The sequence below is a fragment of the Phocoena sinus genome, chromosome 12 (assembly GCF_008692025.1).
Source record: "Phocoena sinus isolate mPhoSin1 chromosome 12, mPhoSin1.pri, whole genome shotgun sequence".
NCBI lineage: Eukaryota > Metazoa > Chordata > Mammalia > Artiodactyla > Phocoenidae > Phocoena > Phocoena sinus.
The window spans coordinates 26,545,212-26,564,900 of record NC_045774.1 but is presented as its reverse complement, the minus strand read 5'-3'; the positions used below and the strand labels follow the sequence as shown (position 1 = coordinate 26,564,900).

At 42.0% G+C, this 19,689-nt stretch overlaps 1 protein-coding gene across 4 annotated transcripts in view; it reads right to left on the bottom strand.

The window, feature by feature from the left end:
• The window catches only part of IL20RA (interleukin 20 receptor subunit alpha), a 35,236-nt gene extending 15,967 nt beyond the window's left edge, over window positions 1–19,269 (bottom strand). For 2 of the 4 annotated variants that reach the window (XM_032651839.1, XM_032651841.1), the window contains exons 1-2: window positions 18,996–19,269; window positions 149–284 (exon numbers count right to left, since the gene is read on the bottom strand). In XM_032651839.1, the coding sequence (XP_032507730.1) occupies window positions 149–284; window positions 18,996–19,107 (248 nt within the window). In that variant the 5' untranslated portion in view covers window positions 19,108–19,269. Of the gene's footprint in view, window positions 1–148; window positions 285–13,395; window positions 13,428–18,995 lie in introns of those variants that run through there. The other 2 variants (XM_032651837.1, XM_032651838.1) reach the window with 2 other exon arrangements.
• Window positions 19,270–19,689: the final 420 nt, after the last annotated feature.

The following is a 19,689-nucleotide window of genomic DNA, read 5'->3' as shown; positions in this document are numbered from 1 at the left end:
CAACACAATGAGATAATTTAACATGAAATATCTAAAACCTTTCTTTTTCCTCACTCATTTAATACAATAGATGGTTTATCTTTGCACAATTAATAGGAGTCTGAGTCTTGTGCTTATAAATTAGCCAAAACGAAAAGAACCAACTTACATGAAATACTGCACAGAATAAGTAACTTCCACTCCTTGTAGGCCCTGTGGTGGGTTCCACTGTAGGATATTCTTCATGTTTATAGATAAGAAGGTTATATTTGTAGGTTTAGGCAGACCACCAGAGACACAGGAAACTGAAAAAGGAGTAGAGAGGAATTGAGGTCTTAATAGAGAGAAAGGAAGACCTAACATGTGGTAGCTGGTCTCCAGATACGGTCCCCAATGAGCCACACCTTCCAGTACTCATGCTCTGTGTATTTCCTTCCAAATTGAACATGGGCTGACCTCATGGCCCTCTTTAACCAACAAAATTGATACTGGGACTGAGCCTTAACAAGGCCTATGAGCTTCCACTTTTGTCCTTTTGAAAGCCCTGAGCTGCCATGTAAAAAGTGGGCTACTATGCTGGAGAAACCATGTCAAGAGGCCATGTGAAGAGGGAGAGGTTCGGCTGTCCCAGTGTCCCAGCTGAGCCCAGTCTTCCAACCAAGGGGCCAGAATGAAGCCACTGTGGACATTCCAGCCCCATGTGCCATAGACTGAAGCTTCACGAGAGGCTCTGAAAGAGACCAGCTGAAGAACCATCCAGCTGAGCCCTAGATAAATCCTCAGAATTATGAGAAATTATAAAATGATTCTTTTAAACCACTAAATGTTGGGGCAGTTTGTTATGCACCAGAAGATAACTGAAACAATCCCTTTATTAGATATAGAAATAAAATTTAGGATAGATGTCACTGAAAGGCCAGAGACTGGAGACTGGAGCTGGGGTTAGCTTTACTAAAGTATATAATAAAGAAATAGTTATAATAAGAACTAATGAAAGAAGACAATTTATTTAATTAAACACTGATATGCAGGCTTCCCTGGTGGCGCAGCAGTTGGGAGTCTGCTTGCTGATGCAGGGGACACGGGTTCGTGTCCCGGTCTGGGAAGATCCCACATGCCACAGAGAGGCTAGGCCCGTGAGCCATGGCCGCTGAGCCTGCACATCTGGAGCTTGTGCTCCGCAACAGGAGAGGCCACAACAGTGAGAGGCCCGCGTACTGCAAAAAAGAAAAACAAACAAAACAAAACAATAAAAACACTGATATGTTCACCTAACTGTGTTCTAAGAAAGACTGTATCCTAGAGGATTAATTTATAGAAATCCTCTGTAAAGGAATGATAAAAAATGGAGAAACTACCAAAAAATTAGAAAAGGAAAAAAGAAAAGTGAAGAATAGTTTCTTATAAAAGAAAACAAAGACGATCCTTTAAATACAATAAATGAAAAAATTCTGTGGTGATATGAAAGAATCAAAATATTAATTTAAACTACTGGAGAGATCCCAAAGTCCTGAGTAATAAATAATCAGATATTATGAAGAACTTATCATAAATATGCATATTCTAGTCAATGAATTTGGAAAATATCAAATTTTGATATTTCAAATCAAACAGGAAATAAAACTGAGCTAAGTCACTGAAGGCTGGTCCAATTTTGGCTAACGTTCAATAATTCTTGTATAAATCAACTGAGACTAATGTCAGAGAAAGGAATTAGCTTTATGATTGTGGTAATCCTTGGCTAAGATTAGCTCTATACAATGTATTGTAATCCCACAAGTCAAATGAAAAGAAAGAAAAATTCTTTCCTTTGGAATTAAACTTTATAATGTAACATGACCCTGATTCTGAGCCAAAGTAAGCTCTTTAACATGTGGCAGGGTGACCGAACTATAAGTGGCTGAGTTTGTGTTCGGGCATGTGTGCAAGCATGTGCTACATTTGTAATGACTCCTACTTTTAACCTTGCTCATTTTTTTTAATACCTCAGTTTTATTTTATTTTATTTAATAAATTTATTTATTGGCTGCATTGGGTCTTTGTTGCTGCGCACGGGCTTTTCTCTCTAGTTGCGGCAACCGGGGGCTACTCTTCGTTGCGGTGCGCGGGCTTCTCATTGCAGTAGCTTCTCTTGTTGAGGAGCACGGGCTCTAGGCACACGGGCTTCAGTAGTGGTGGGATGCGGGCTCAGTAGTTCTGGCTCGTGGGCTCTAGAGCGCAGGCTCAGTAGTTGGGGCACATGGGCTTAGCTGCTCTGCGGCATGTCGGATCTTCCCGGACCAGGGATCAAACCCATGTCCCCTGCATTGGCAGGCGGTTTCTTAACCACTGTGCCAGCAGGGAAGTCCTCAGTTTTATTTCAGAGAGGGAAGTTAAACACTCAAAGAGAAGCTCTGTCAACTGGTCACTGTGTGGGTGTGTGTGTAGGAGCAGTAGAAAGGATCTCTAAAGGATGCCACCTGCCATCAAAGTGTCTGTCTTTGATTTCTATTCTTCGAACTCCTTGGAAGCACTGCATATCAACTGGTATTGGCTTTTTCTGGAGCTTATATATAATGAATAATTATTAATGATTTAATACTGCTCTGTGCTATCACTAGGTTCTTTTAATCATATTTTTAAGACAAAACAGAGAACTTGGGGAAGCAGCACCATGAAGTATAGTATTCCCCAACCCTTCAAAAGTGGGGAACAGGGCTTCCCTGGTGGTGCAGTGGTTGAGAGTCCGCCTGCCGATGCAGGGGACACGGCTTCGTGCCCTGGTCCGGGAAGATCCCACATGCCGCGGAGGGCCTGGGCCTGTGAGCCATGGCTGCTAAGCCTGCGTGTCCAGAGCCTGTGCTCCGCAACGGGAGAGGCCACAACAGTGAGAGGCCCGCGTACCGCAACAAAACAAAACAAGACAAAACAAAACAAAAAGTGGGGAACACTGTCAACATAAACAATTCCGAGGATCTTTCCAGATCTAAAATGCTGTGGTTCTATATTTTTAGATGACACTAACATGTAGAGTGGTTAGCATCTTGTAAAAACTAAATTAAAATAGACTGTGTATTATAATATCGTGATGGAAGACATTACCAAAACATGGCTCCACAGAACTAACTGAGAAGGAACCACAATAGTCTGATTTATGGCAATTTGTTTTCAGAGAATAAAAAAACACAAGTTATCTTAGATATTATAATCCAGGCATATTTTCTCAATGTTTATCTATACAAAGGTTTATCTTCTACATTGGTTTCTGTGTGACTTTTAATATAAGTAAATAACAGAATTCTCAAAATGCCTAAAACATACCCCCAAATTTTTAAAGAAATAACTTGGAATAAAGTAAATGGACTGTTCATTTTCATTTTTTTTTTTTTTTGCGGTACGCGGGCCTCTCGCTGTTGTGGCCTCTCCCGTTGCAGAGCACTGGCTCCGGACGGTGAAGTAATCCATTTGAAATACAAATAGGCCCATGGCTTCCACTGCATAAAAGGCTTAGCCTTTTATGAGAGGAAGGAAGAAAGATGGGGGCAAGAATAGCACTGGAGAGACCTGTGCGACTGCAGTTGCAGCAGCCCCAGTGAGGAAGGCTGAGCTTGCACCGAGATGCTGGCTGTGGATATGGAGGGTGAGGTGGGCGCAGCTGGGAGCTCTCTTTTCAAAGTAGAAAGAGTACCCCCTGATGAAGCAGAGCTATGAGAGTCACATCAGTAAGAGAGTTGCTGTGTTGTGAAAGCTAAGTCAACAGATGAGGATTTATCAAGAAATATTTGCCCTTTTGATGATGCAAGAGAGTGATAAAAAATAGAATTAGCACTTGTTTTTGATGAGGAGAAACAGTATCTTAAAAAGAACAACTTATAACTCGTATTTCCTTGTGGCATTTTCATCTTCACAAAGTTGTAGGCACTGTTTGTTTCCAGTTTGGAAAACATAAAGAAAACACTCCTGAATAAATGTTCCAGTTGAGATAAGTCATTCTCCTAACCTGCCAGTATCGATAAGATAATTTAATCAACACCAAAGAGGAAATACGTCACACCCACATTGGTATCAGGAGTCATGTGCCAATTCGTGGGTAACAAAAGCATTTTTGTTCGCATAGATTGATGGCCTGGAAGTACAGCTCTGATCCTCTGAAAGTCCGTCCATTTAATATCCCAAATCACGAAGCTGTTGGATTAGCACACATAATTTTATTTCTGGGAGTGCTATACCATTACAACTTCGGTTCGGTACACAAAGTTCTCCATGGTCTGGTCTGGCCTCTCCTTTTGTAATTCTGCCAAATGCACTATATGCTCGTTAGTCACACCAAATCACCCACAAAACCCTAACTAGCTCTGCGGTTTTTATGCCTTTACCGTTTTGGTACCCTCTTCCTATAGTATCTTTGGGAACTAAAAGACGCCTTATTTTTCCATGTGTGCCTCCACTTAGAGTATTGGCTTGCACTATTTTAATGACATGATTACATCGTGATGTTGTGGAGGGTGTGCATGGTCTCCCCTAAAGGGAGTGGGTATTCCTGACGATAGTCACTGGGTGGGAGGCTGGTCTATCAGGAGAAAATGAAACACAGAAGACCTCAGAAAGGGACAAGAAATCCAGGCTCCCTTTGAGCTTCCCTGACCGGGGTATGGACATTGGTTAGTGGAGGGAGACTTGAGGGGGGCCCGCTTGGATAATGGGTATTTAAGATGGCTTCTGCAAACTAGTGGTTCCCAGTGGGAAGGTGGGGAAGGGCAGTAGAGGGGTAGGGGATTAAGAGGCACAGGCTATTATGTATAAGATAAGCTACAGGGATATATTGTACAACACAAGGAATACCAATACTTTATAACTATAAATGGAGTATAACCTTCAAAAATTGTGACTCATTATATGGTACACCTGTAACTTATGTAATATTGTATATCAACTCTATTTCAATTTAAAAAAGGAAAATAATTAACCAATGAACAACAACCAAAAAGATGGCTTCTGTCCTAACAAAGCTGTGCGGGGTCAGCAAGAAGGGGTCCACTTAATGAACTCCTAAGTAATGATGGGTTAGCTATAGCCTGTAAGTCATGTCATTTAGACCTGTGCTCCCTTTCAGTGTTTATTTTCCTCTCATTATATCTTGGCCTTTGGGAAAGTCTTCTAGCCCAGCTTCATCTATGTTATAACCCCAAAAAGAAAAAGTCCTCTATCTCCTCTTGGGTCCTTCTAGTAGAAAGAGAATAAATAAATGGAATTTGAAATGGGTAAATCTTTGACAACTTCATTAGTGGAGTTTTATGAAATGTGGCTGCTACATTAGTTCCAAGAATTACCTTATAGTTACCTTTCTGTAGGTGGAATGAAATGGTATGTGACATTTTCTTAATGGCCTCAAAGATAATACTAAGGTCATCATCTTAAGTATGTTGCAGTTTTAATTATATGCCTGACAGTAAAAGGTATTTCCATTTCATTATACTGTGGGAAAAGTCTATGCATAAATTAGTGCCTGATGAACACTGGTAAAAAGTGGTGAGGTTTTCAGAGTGAACTCACAAAGGGTAATCAGGCTCGTGGTTACCCAAACCTCTCTCTTCTGGGGCTGAGGCTTTCTGAGTTTCCCATTATGGACAGTATGCTCATTCACTCCTGTGGAAAACCATCAGACTACAAGAGGCTGAACCGTCAAATGTGTCCACTTTTGGGGACTTCCCTTTGGGGCCATTCAAGTCTCTCAAGCTCATGATTAATAAGGGAACCTCAGCATTGAGGAAGCCCTGCCCACCTTTGCCCGGAGAAAGGCTCCAGCCCTCCAGCCCCATCTGTCTTTCTGAAGCTGAAGCAATGAAGGCATCACTAGGCTCTGAGCTGTTTGACCCTGGGCACCATGTCTTATAAGATTCTTTGTATCCCCGGTGCCTCTCAAATAAATACATTTTTTTTTTTTTTTTTTTTTTGCGGTATGCGGGTCTCTCACTGCTGTGGCCTCTCCCGTTGCGGAGCACAGGCTGCGGACGCGCAGGCTCAGCGGCCGTGGCTCACGGGCCCAGCCGCTCCGCGGCATGTGGGATCTTCCCGGACCGGGGCACGAACCCGTGTCCCCTGCATTGGCAGGCGGACTCTCAACCACTGCGCCACCAGGGAAGCCCTCAAATAAATACTTTTGAACTGAACTAACCAGGGACCACTGGGCTCACATAAATTGTAGAGAAAGGGCAGGACCCAGATTCACATGAGCATCTGGATGAGGGTGACACAGTCTGAATCACCAAACCCTGATGGCTTGAAATCACCCTGGGAAACTTACACTATACACAGGGGATTAGCACAGTCAGAAGATACTCAACAGATGCTTCCTAATGAAGGAAGAGCAGCTCATGGCAAGTGGTTGCTACATCTTACAAGTGCCTTTCAAAATAGGAAAATACCTACTATGTTGTAAGACCAAAAAAAGAAAAAAAAATCACCTCCTGAATGAGTTTTCTGTTGTGGGAAATGGGGTTAAAAACAATCGATGTACAAGAAGCACCAGAGGGTAATTGATCGGTTTCAGGAAGCAAAAGTTGGATATATCTCATCCCAGCCTCCACCAAAGGAGAGCCAAACAGTGTCACTACCTTCAAACAGATTAAATATTGCTGTAACTTCATCGTGCTGAAAGGAAAGGCATATTTTCTCTTGTCTTAAGTTATCAATTGTCTCTCCTGAAAAATATTAACCCCTCTTTCCTCTTTTCCCCCTTGACATATATTACATATATCAAGTGCCCTCAGAAAGTGAGTCATTTAAACAACACTTGAAATGTTATTCAGGAACTATTTACCTGAGAAAATATACTTAACTGTCTTCTGTAAAGAAGCCAGTACGGTTTGATGTTAACGTTAGTTCCTCTGAACTCGATTATCTTCCTCTACCAATCCCGCTACAATTTCTCTAATTATTTCTTTGCCCACTTGCTGCCGTACTTGCATACTGCCTCTGTTTTCTCTTAATAGTATACTGAACGTTATATAGGGCACTGCCACCCGCCCTATCTCATTGGCTTCTAATAATTGTTTACGGGAGTAGGTCAGGCAGAAGTTTTAAGAACAAGAGTTCTAGAGCCACACTGGGACCTACTCCCTGTTCTACAGCGTACCTAAGCTGTGTGCCCTGAAGTAAGTCATTTAGCCTCTGTACTCGATTTCCTCATTTGTAAAATAAAACAATCATATCATCTGCCTCATAGGCTTGTTGGAATGATTAAATAAGGTTCCCAAAATAGCGCCTGGTACAAAGAAAGAGCTCGATAATCGTTAGTATCATCCTCCATGGTTACTATTCTCCCTTTATAGCTGATTAGATAGAGGGCCAGAGAGGCGGACTGATTTGCCTGTGGTTATTCAGCCATCTGGAAGCTGTTTGAGCCCAAGTGCTCTGAGGACAACGGGGTTCTCTACTAGGACACTCACTTACTGCCTTTAGGGAACGCTTCGAGGAGCAGTGTTGTGGGAAGAAAAGATTGCATGGTCACTGGAAAGTGTGCATGTTACAGATGACTGCTTCTAAGGAGATATATAAGAATTTCAATGAGGGGTTCAATTCTTAAAAATGCAAACGCTTCATATGCTGATTTTCCCTATCTTTTCTCAGTGTGAATAAAAATATGTACACACACACACACACACACACACACACACAAGGAATTCAAGGAGGAAAACCCTAGTATTTCTCCTTCATTGAAGTTTTTTCTGGTGGAAAGGTACTTAGTCATATCATTCATTCAACCTCATTACTGGGCACCTACTAGAAACAGAAACTGATCGTTACTAGGGTGCAGTGGCAGACAGAAGGTCCTGCTCTCACAGAGCAGATATTTTCTGAATCTGGGACACAATCCATCAATACATGCTTTCCCTGCCAGGTATGTGAACTTTTCTATGGATGAGCGATATATAAGTCATACATAAAAAGCATGTTATTTCTTTATAGCCACACCTCAATAAGTAAATCTATGTGCTTAAACATGTTTTGGAATATTGCTGTTGGTGCTTGAGAGCAAGTAGGACTTTAAGGTTGAGACTACTTCTTAAAATAAATACACTGGCATTTACCCATCAAAGAGTGTGCATTGTCCTAGCAGTTCCCTTGGGAGGGTTTATAATTATTTCCTGGTACCGCTCAGCTGTGGCATCTGGGGCATGCTTCCTTTCAGCTACAACTGTCTTCAGCAGTTGCTTGCATACATGCAAAAAATTCCATCTCATTTTTTTTTTTATAGTCACACGTTGTTTTTGCCCAACATAGCATTTCTTAGCTTGATTACCCAAGTTGGCTGGAAGTGGCTTTGAATGCTTTTGAAAATTAAACCACACCTCCACGATGAAGGTTTGCCACTTAATGGCAAACCTTAATCTGACCGATGCATACAGGTTCTATTGAGAACTCTGAAAAAAGGAGTTTAGGAAATACATTGTGAGATTTTTGCGCACAGCCTCCTAAAATGTCTATTTTGAAGACGCCATTATTAATTTGAAAATGTTGGTCTCGTTGTTAGAAAAGCAGTCCCACTTCCTTATGTCATCTCTTGTACGTATGTCTTCCCTTCCCTTTCCCTTTCAGACTTGCTTTTTGAGGCCAGGGACTTGATTTTTCTCCACATTTTGTGATCTCCAAAGTGTTTATCCAAATTAAATATCATAGTAACTGTGGAAAAACAGATTCAAATGTGGGTTGGAGTCTCTACAACTTGATAACTTGCCTCAGAAAGGAAAAGATAAAAGAAATAACAGAGTCAAAGACAAACCATTTGAAACCACTAAGGTACTGGAAAGAATAGCTGTTGGGAACTCCCAGTTCCATCAATAGGTGTTTACTAGGTATCAACATATATCATCCACTTTATTTTTCAAATAATTTCCATAAATCATAGTACTTCTTTTTATCCTCACATAAGTAATGTGATTCTTCCACTAACATCTCCATCACTTGACATTTTCAGAGAGAAAATCAAGATAAAAATGTGAGAAAAAAATTAATAGAAAAAGTAAGAGAGACAAAAATAATTACTTAGTGGAGATTTGGAAGTAATTAGTAGTATTTACTTCTCTTGGCTGTTGATTGGGATTTTGAGGCAAACGAGGTTGAGAGTGTGATCTCAGACTTTCCAGTCAAACAAGATGAAGACAGAAGTGTACAGCAGCCATCAAAAACACTGTCAGAAAGGTGCAATATTTTTCAATAGGCTAACTCTCCTCCATAGTGACAAGTCAATGCTTTGATGTTTTTGATGGTGACCGGGGCTCGGATCACACCTCTTCAGGGTTGAATTAAGCCTCAATGAAGTTGTGTAACTAAATGTCATAAAATGGACGGGGGATCCACGTGCTGCGCGGGGGCTCGCTGAAGATCAGCTCTCTGAGGTGGTTATCCTACCACAAAGATATCAAAACACACTGGTCAGGATAAAAGCAGAGCAACGGTGAAGAGGCCACCCACGAAGAGCCAAAGGCTCTGACAACACTGGAACCTCTCCAGGATCAACTCAGAGAATGGATCAATGAAGACATTCCCTTTGCTCTTTCCGTTAAAGCTAACAGAGCCTTCAAAGGACTGTGTTGATTCAGGAAGTGAGAAAGTGAGCCTCCGGCACCAGCCCTCTAGAAAACCACAGCTGTAACAAGGGAGCCTTTTGATGCCTGTTTGTGGTTGGATTCAGTGTTGCACAGAGCCGCAGACCACAGTGACCTGTTGAAGCTGTCAGTGACCTTGAGGTCAGGCTGTCCTACAGCTGCAAAGCTCCTTACTCCCACCCACCTGGCAATAAATACCATTGTCAGAAAAAAATCACCTGTTTCATAGGATTCTGCTATTTGTTGTTGGGTTTTGTTGGTTGATTTGTAGTTTTACAAGAAAGAAATGTAGGTGGGAAAAAGGAATGTTAACTACGTGGTAGTTTATAGATAGAATATGCTTAGAGAAGGATTTAACTTTATTTTCTTGCTAGCATTTTAAATGCAAAATATAACAAGTATATTGGCAATTCTCATGTCTCACTTTCCCTTTTCATAGGAAGCCCTGCCTGACTCCTAGATTAGATCCGTTGCCTTGCTCCGTGCTTCTAAAGAAGCTTGGTTTCCTCAGTTCTGGCATTTATACTTCGATGTAGTCACCCGAAGTTAAAAGCTCCAAGAAGAAAGAGGCCCTGTTTTCTTGTTCACCTCAATACCGAGAACAGTTCCTGATATGTATGAATGAATGACATTGAATAAATGAAAGAAAGAATGAATAAATGAAAGTGCTCAAAAGAAGGTTATTTAAAAATCACATTGTGTCAAGTTGTATTTTAACTTATGAAAACTCAAAATGAATGTGTGGGGTGTGAAGGTTAATTCTTTTTCATTAAATCTGACCACCTCAAATACATCATTCCCCTAAGTTATTTGCTCCTAAGGAACACGTGATATTCTATTTTGCACCTAAAAACTGTCAGCAAATTTAAAAAATAACAACGTAAAGCATTCAGTAGGATAATTCAGAGGACCTTTTACTTCTTTTATACTTTCATCTAAAATGGCGGAGGAGGGCTGACTTGGAGTCACATGGATAGTTAGCCTTAAGTATGAAAATGGTCCATGCCGGAGCAGGGGTGAAGATTTTGCAATGAACGTGCCACGTAGAGCAACAGAGATGGAGGTCTGACGAGAGTGAACCCCTCTGCTGAAGAAATTTAAACTCCACCATCTTTATTACATACCCATTGACTTTTCTCTCCTTTTTAAAAAACAGGTATAATGAACATATAACGTATTAGTTTAAGGTGTACAACATAATGACTCCATGTTTGTACGTATTGCAAAATGGTGGCTATCTTTTATGTTCATGTTATGGAAAGTACAGGAGACGACTCATCTCTGCCCTTTACATTCTCAGGAGAGCCTTTCAGGCGTGAGACTTCTGCAAAGGTTTCCTTTTGGCAGTGGACAAAGACTAATAAACACGTTGAGGAGGAAAACTGCATGGGGTTGAAAAGGTAGCTTTTCGGGCTTCCCTGGTGGCGCAGTGGTTGAGAGTCCGCCTGCCGATGCAGGGGACACGGGTTCGTGCCCCGGTCCGGGAAGATCCCACATGCCTCAGAGCGGCTGGGCCCCTGAGCCATGGCCGCTGACCCTGTGCGTCCGGAGCCTGTGCTCCGCAACGGGAGAGGCCACAATGGTGAGAGGCCCGCGTACCGGAAAAAAAAAAAAAAAAGAAAAGGGAGCTTTTCTCCACTTTAGAAGCCAAGCTCAAGTCCTGCTCACTGCCCTACAAGCCGTTGAGGGTGTGGTAGGTGTTATAAATTCAACCGTGGCCCCGCAAAGAAATATGCTGAAATCCTAGTCTCCAGTACCTCATAAAGTAACCTTAATTAGATATAATGTCTTTATAGAGGTAATCAAGTTAAAAAGAGGTCATTAGGGTGGGCTTCAATCCAACATGACTCGTATCCTTATACAAACGCAAAATTTGGACGCAAAGAGAGACATGCACAGAGGGAAGATTATGTGAAGAGACAGAGAACAGTGTGTGAAGGCAGAGGATTGGAATGATGCTCAACAGGCCGAGGAATGCCAAGGATTGCCAGCAACCACCAGATGCCAGGAGAGAGGCGTGGAACAGATGCTCCCCTACAGGCTTCAGAAGGAAGCAACCCTGCCAACATCTTGATTTCAGACTTCTAGCTTCCAGAACTGTGAGATAATACATTTATGTTATTTTAAGCTACCCAGTTTGTGGTACTTTGTTATGGCAGCCTCAGGAAAGTAACATAGTAGGTGTCTGTTCCTTGTATCTTTCCTCAAAAATGAACACAATGTTTATTTAACAGAAGAATGAATGGTTTAAGGGCTGCCAAGTAACCTGGAAGTAAGGAGGGAGGGATTGAAGTAGGAGAAAGAAAAATGTCTGCAAAGTTGAAAAAGAGGAAATTCAAATGGCGGAAGTAATGTAAACAAAAGCTTCAAGTAAGAGGATACACTTGCCAAAATGTCTCATATCACCAAAATACAAATGTTAACGGTATGGGATGGAAAATTTCAGGGGGCTGGATTAAAGGCATACATGTTGAGACTCAAGAAGTATAAGGAAAACTTCCTGACAAATCTGTACAGGACAAGGTTTGCCCATTCTCTGTGCCGGGAGGTGGAGCTGGTGTTTGATGGTGCGGTGCATAAAGTGATTGGAGAAGCTGAGTGGAAGCCATTTTGGCGTCTCAACGTGCACTGTGGTGACCACCACGCTTGAAAAACAGAACTGATTTTGAATAGATAATATTTGTAATCAATAAAAATTTCCTTTCCAGAAGAGTCTCCTTAATTGCGTTAAAGTCCACCGTGACGGACATCATGTGCTCTAGATAAAACATCATGCCATACTTTCATTCTCTGTATTCTGAGAAGTAAAGAGAAAGAAAATTGCCTCCACAAACTGAAATTATATTAATATGAAATGCTGAGTTTAAATGAGGGGTCAAGGTCTGTGTCTTATAGGAAAAGACAGCAAAGGTAAAAAGGGAGGGTAACTTTTAGGCATCAGGAACCCTTTGTTCGCCAGGAAACTGATGCTGAATCACTTAAGGACCAACATGCCAGGGGCAGTGATTAAAATCCGGCAGACCAGCCATGTCATCATGATCTACAGTGAGTACGCCTGAGAACTTACAGACAATCTGGAACACACACATACAGAAAAGACCAGGAGAGAGAGATGCCTGGCATGACACAACTGGGGAGGTGCTTAGCTGAGACGAATGAAGACAGAGGAAATGTGATGGTTGCAGTCAATGAGCTGAGCAGCTTGTTTTGCATGACTGCATCAGCTTAGAGTGAGGACCAACAATGTGACAAGATGAGAGATCAAGACCTCAGCTCGTTCATGGGAAGAACATTCTAGTAGCTGGAAGTCTACAACGACAGGACATCCTGTCTTGGGTGTCAGGTATCAAGTTTCTTGTGATGAGAGGTGCTCCAACAGCAGATAGGTAATGACTCTGAAGTTATGTTGCAGGGAACATTCACAAGGGAAGCAGTTGGACGGGATTTTAAGGCCCTTTCAAGCCTAGTTTTCTATATCAAAAGGAATTCTGAAAATAAAGCAGAGGAAGTATTTAATTGTATTGTCTTCAGCCAGCATTCTTTTTTTAAAAAGTTCTCTTGTTCTCCAGTTTTATATGGAATTGACACATCTTGAGACAGATTATAGAGATTTAATTCATTTTTCTAGTATCACCTTTTGAGTCAAATAATCATAAATGTGGAGCAAGTAAAAATGCTGTCAGAACATCACAATCATAGCATAAAGGTAATGTTATAAATAAGATGAATAAAATGATTTCACTTCTTAAAATATATACTACCTTAAGCTGCCGTTAATACTTGTCAGTCTTTTTTTTTATCATCATGGAAGTAAACATGTCAAAGATACCTGGTAAAATTGTACATGAAGAAAAAGATGCAAGTAGAGAGTCATTTTAAAAGTATCATGCAGGGCTTCCCTGGTGGCGCAGTGGTTGGGAGTCCGCCTGCCGATGCAGGGGACACGGGTTTGTGCCCCGGTCCGGGAAGATCCCACATGCTGCGGAGCGGCTGGGCCCGTGAGCCATGGCCGCTGAGCCTGCGCGTCCGGAGCCTGTGCTCTGCAATGGGAGAGGCCACAACAGTGAGAGGCCCGCGTACAGCAAAAAAAAAAAAATAAATAAATAAATCATGCATATAATGAAAGATGCCTTTTAACCAAAAAGGCAAATTTACTGAGTGACATTTGTGAAAAGCACTATGCCAAGCACTTAAAAATAGTTAATGTTTTATGAGATGCTTATACTAAAGTATTAGTTTTATAGCATTAATATTAAAAATTAAAAATATATGTTACTGCTTATTGTCTTTGTCTAAAGTTTAGGCTTAAATGCAAAATCTGCATCCTACCTATGGCTCTGAGTCAGAGCTGTATGGAATGGTGCACTCAGGGAACTGACGCTCCTCCTCAGCCCTACCGCCTTGGTCGTACACCATGCCACCTCCTGTGGGTAACAGATCTCCTTTATTGTTCTCTGGGAGCAATTCTGCCTTTCCTGGATTTGTTCTATAGGAAGCTGGATAAATAGCTACAGGCAGTAGGAGCACATCTTCTGAAAGGGGAGGCTGGTGATACCTATAGCCACACGCTTAGATCTCAGGTATATGATGCTCTCCAGACATGCTGAGGATGGGCTTCGAGCTGATCAATGAGGAGCTATATAATAGCCAATAAATGATAAATGTACATGCAAATGTACAAGAAATCCCTCATGTCTGCTCCAAAGGGAATGGGAGAGAAGCTGGAAAAGAGGACGAGCTTGTTTGATGGAAAGAACATTTGAGAAGACAAATCCTGCTTTAGCTGCAATAGAGCACCCAGATGTAGACCAAGTTCTTGACTTTTAGCATACAATATGTTTAAAACCAGGTGCTTTCCTGCGAAGTTGAAGCAAGATTTGGAAATGATTTAGCCTTGATATGAATTTGGCCGGTATAGTCAGGGCCTACCTTTGAGGATTACAGATTTGTGAAGCAGAAAAGGCATATACTGTTAAGTGAAAAAATGCTAAGTGGAAAAGAGAACCTGTAGTATGCTAGGTTTCATGTGAGAAAGAAGGGGAATATGAGAAAATACACACATATCTGTTCACTGGGGCAAAAGAAATACAGGAAAGATAAACCAGTAACTAAGGAGACTGGTTACCTATGGGGGTGATATGGAATGAGAATAGGAACCAGATTGTAAGGATGATGAGGGGGCAACCCCTCTCCAAGTGTACCATTTGGTGCATCTCTCTCTGGTTCTTAAACTACAGTAATGTCTCACATACCCTTCAAATACTCCCAAATCAAGAAACAAAACCACCTAGCATGTGGGAAACCCCAACTGAAATACAAACAGTAACAAATGAACCTAACCTTATTACAAATAGACAATAAAGTAAAGAAGGTGAAAGAAAACCGGTCTAATCTAAGTAACTTTGGTCAACAGTATCTTGACTGGGTATTATAAAGCTAAAGACAAAAGAACTGTATATAGATGCTATAATCTAGTTAGTAAATGTCCTTCTCATAGAAGCATGGGTTAATACTTCTGAAACTCTAAACTAGAAATGAAGAAATAAGTAAATCTATTATAGATAATGATATCAGGTTTCTCACTGTTGGAGAAAGAAGCTACAAATAAAGAAAGACAATGAACTCTGTGCTCTTGGAATCAGAGGTATCAGTGTAAGCTTACTGTCTTTTGTATACATAGACACATACATATAGATACAGAAATACAGATGTGTGTGGATGCCTGGGTTAGTGTACATATTTATAACTTCCAGCTCTGTCCGCTGAGAGAGCCTAGAAACAACATTCCAGTAGCAATGAGTATGCCTGGCAACTAGATTTTGGTTTCTAGATCCTATTCTCCAGTAGAAGGAGCTAGAGCTCCTTGGGGAAGTAGCTGATTCAGCCCTGGGGAAGGGAAAATACAAGATGAACCTGAAACATTTTATGTTGCTAGAAAGCAATGAAATGCTTAAAAAGAATGGGGCTTGTTGAAAGGACATGGGAGCCAAGCTAAAAGAGCTTTTAATGGCCAAAGCTGGAACAATTTGAGCAGCAAAATTAATAATAATAGTATTGGATTATAACTCAAAGAATAAAGTAAGTATTTATGAGTCCATATTGATATATTTAAGCAATTGAATAAATAAATAAATGGGGGAGAGGTAAATGCTCTTCTTTGCATTAGAATTCCAATTTAATAAATAGAGAAGGAAAAAATGAAATTAAAAAAAATCACCATTAGGCATCATAGTTGTTACATTCAGTATCCACTGATGAATACTAAAATTAGAGGGTGTAAGTTTGAGGAGAAACAGGATATTTGCATGATCTCAAAGTATCTTCCCACAATGTATTTATTAATCAGAAAGTGAAAATAGTAACTATACAGTGAAAAACCCTGCAGACACCACCTAAACCAAATGATCAAGGTTAACATCGCCAGGAAGAAGACACATTGACATCATAAACCCTTTGATATGATGCGCTGGGAAAGACAACATAATCTCTGTGGTATTATTGCCCAAAAGGAATAACCTCACTCTAATCAAGAGGAAACTTCAAATGAACCCACATTGAGGGGCAGCCTGAGGAGGAGGTGATAAGAACTCTTCAAAAATGTCAAAGACATGAAAGCAGAGAGGCTGAGGAACTGTCATAGATTGGAAGAGAGGAAGGAGACACAGCAACTAAGTGTAATAAGGATCCTGCATTGATCCTGGAACAGAAAAGGGGAATTAGTGGGGAAAAGGGTGAAATTGGAACAAAGCCTATAGTTTAGTGAATAGTGTCAATACTATACCAATGTTAATTTCCTCATTCTGAACACTGTACCACAGTTACGTAACATGTTAAAATTAAGAGAAACCGGGTGAGGGGTTTATGAGAGCTCTATTATTTCTATAGCTTTTCTGTAAGTCTCAGAATAGTTCAAAATTAAAAGCTAAAAAGAATAAAATAATGAAGAAAATTTAATTAGTTCACTGGAATAATTTGTGTGTGTTTGAAAAATATCCTGAAATAATTTCTCAGTGAAATAAAATACCTGATGCTGTTGTGTTCATATCAAAGAAGACACACTTCAACAAATACCCTCATTCTGTTAATTATAGTATATTAGTTCTAATAAGCGGAGATGCTGTAATAGACTGCATTCAAAAGCTCCAAACCTAGAGTTTGGCTCATTTGTTCATAGGCATAATAAACAATATTTTTTCCCTCTCTGGGGATTTTGGGAAGCTCTCCTTGAAGGACGCACATTGGAGGTGAGATGCCAAGTCTGAACAGGAGTTAGCCGGGGACAGAGTGGACAGGAACATTCCAGCACAAGGATCTGCAAGTATGAAGTCCTGAGAGGGAAGATGGTTTGGTTTGCTCTAGGAACTGGAAAAAGGCCAGGATAGCAGGAATTAAGTGATGTGAGGTAAGGCTGGAGACACAGGCAGGAGTGAGCCGTATAAGACCACGTAGGAGAATTCAGATGGAAGCCTCTGAAGGGCTTGAGGAGAGGAGATACATGACCTTGGAAAGTCATCTCCTTCCACTCTCTTACTGGCTTTAAATGCTTGTTTATATTATGCTGACCATGGTTCTTTATCTTCCCTGAGGAATAAGACATGGGATTGGGCCAACAGGGCAGAGTTTGATAAACCACAGTGATAAACTTCCTAGTGAAACTTCTGTCCCTGGAGACATAAGAGAGTGAAGGTACAGATGTGTATCCCTCCTGCCTTGAGGGAGTGGCACAGACGTTCTGGATTCCTTTAAAAGTTTACCTGAAATGAACTACAAAGAACTTTCCTAAAATGTTGATGCCCCATTGCATTTTTTCTCTTTCTCTTTGGATGTTTGGTATGGTACAGCCTGATCCAATCACAGAGTTGTGTGACTTCGAACTTTTGTGCTGAAGGTTCGAAAAATTAAAGAATTCGCCTACTGGGGAATGGTAACGTCATATAACTATTAGAAGGTTCATACTGCTCAGCAGATATGGTGGCGGATCCATCAAGATAGAATAGCTCTCTCTTAAGAGCCAGGTATGTAACCACATACCATGTAACCACATATGCCTTCTCACCTGGTTTTCCCAGCAGTCCTCAGGGTGCCTGGAGGCCCAGAAAAGGACAGGAACTCTTTAAGAAGAGCTAAGAAAGTACCTGAGTCTCGTGGGTCCGAAAAGAGTTTCTTCTGTTTTGTTTTTTCCCCAATTTTGCTTTGAAGCCAAGAATATTATTACCTTCTAATGTCAGCCTCCCAACCCAATTAAGGAGCAAGCTTTATTTCTTTGATTAGAAATAGAAACAACTAAATTCATATCTGTTAGTTGAGGTTCAGTATCTGGATAGGTCAGGAGCAGATCTTCCCATTCAGCTTACCTAAGAATATTTATCACAAGACAAAAGAACTCCAATTTCTGGTAACTTCAGGATTTAGAACAGAAACTTTTTGTGTATAATGTCTATTGTCCAAAAATCTCTCCAAGATCTATATGCACACAATTCTTACCTTTGTAACTATATTGAACTTTAGTAACTTTTTCTTTGACTACTAAGGACACCGCAGTGTCATGAACAACTTTCTTCCTGCATTCACTGTCATTGTTCAGCTCTGGGTTAAAAACATGGAAGCCTGGATCAAATCTGTACAAAGCACAGTATTCTGGGAAGTTGTGTTGCTTTAACTTTTTTTTTTTTTTTTTTTAAAAAGGAGGGTCCTAGATATCTTGCTTTTATAAAATTTCTTTCTCTCATACACCAGAAATGCAGAAGGAAAAAAAAAAAAAGAAATCAGGTTAATGAATCATTCTGGTTTACTGGATTCCAGATGGTAGAGAGTTAAAACTTAAAACCAAAAAGCCTTGAGTTACCTATATCATGGATCAGTTCAAAGTTTTGTTACTTGCAAAAAAATCAAAGAGCACATATATGTACAAGATCAAAACTGCAAAGGAAAAAAAATGACGTGCCCAGAAAGATCTTACTTTAAAAACGCTGCACTTTCTAGCTCCGGTTCCCTCAAAGCCCACTCTTTCAGGAAGTTTGATTTTTAAAGCGCAGACATCGCCTCCTTCCCTGGGGTGCTCTGTTGAAAGGCTACATGTCGGTGCGGCCACAGCTTGGGTGGCGGGAACCTGCGACGTGCCGGCGAGTGCAATGCGAAGGGTCACTGTCACCGACCGTAAGTTACCAGCTGTGGGGACCGCTCGGAGCGACCACCGTCAACCTTCCTCTACCTCGCCCGCAACGAAAAGTGTGAAACGCGGAGCGCGCGAACTTGACCCTGAAGCCGGCCCACGCGAGGCAGCGGCGAGTTTCTCCCTGGGACTCCAGGGCTCCCGGCGCTGACCCGCGCTCCTCCCGCTCTGCGCGCTTGAAAGCGAAACCCGGGGGCTGGAGGGCCTAAACCAGCCGGAACTGGGCGGTCGTCGCGGCCCCGGCGCTACCCTCCTACCTGCCCGTCCCGTCGGCGCGGCCACCAGCAGCAGCAGCAGCGGCAGGGCCGGGAGGCCGGGTGCCGGGGCCCCTATGGAAGCCGTCTTCGCTGGGGGTCGGGGGGCGCACATGGGCGGCGGGGCCGGGTCACATCTCCGCGGGCGGCCGGTAGTGTCCGACGCCCCCTCGGGCCGAGGGCGGTGGGAGCGCGGCCTCCCCTCGGCGCCCCAGGCCCCAGCTCCCACTGCGCGCCGCGCTCGGGTCGGCGGGGCGGCCGGGGAGGCGGAGTCGCCTCCCGCCGCAGCCCGGGCCGGACGCCAGGGAGAGGGGAGGGACCGCGACTTCTAGTCCTAGCTCCTCAGGCTCGCAGCTCTGACAATCTGAGACTCTCCACCGCCGCGACCAAGGAGATTACTACTGCAGGAAAAACCTCCCTCCAGTAAAGGGAGCGTGAGCCACGCACACTGAAGAGTGATTCTGGTCTTCGGGCCTGATGGTCATCTCTGTAAAACTTTTGAAATGTTTTGAAAACTTTTGAGTTCAGTGCCAGAGGAAGAATGGATATTTATTTCTCCACACACTGTCACTCTGCCATCCATTGTATTTGATTCCATTGATTCCATTTAATCCTCTTCATCTGCAATTAGGCATTGTCCCATTTTACAGATGAGGAAAGGGACACTCAGAAAGTTGGGGCGTCGGCCTGAAGTCCC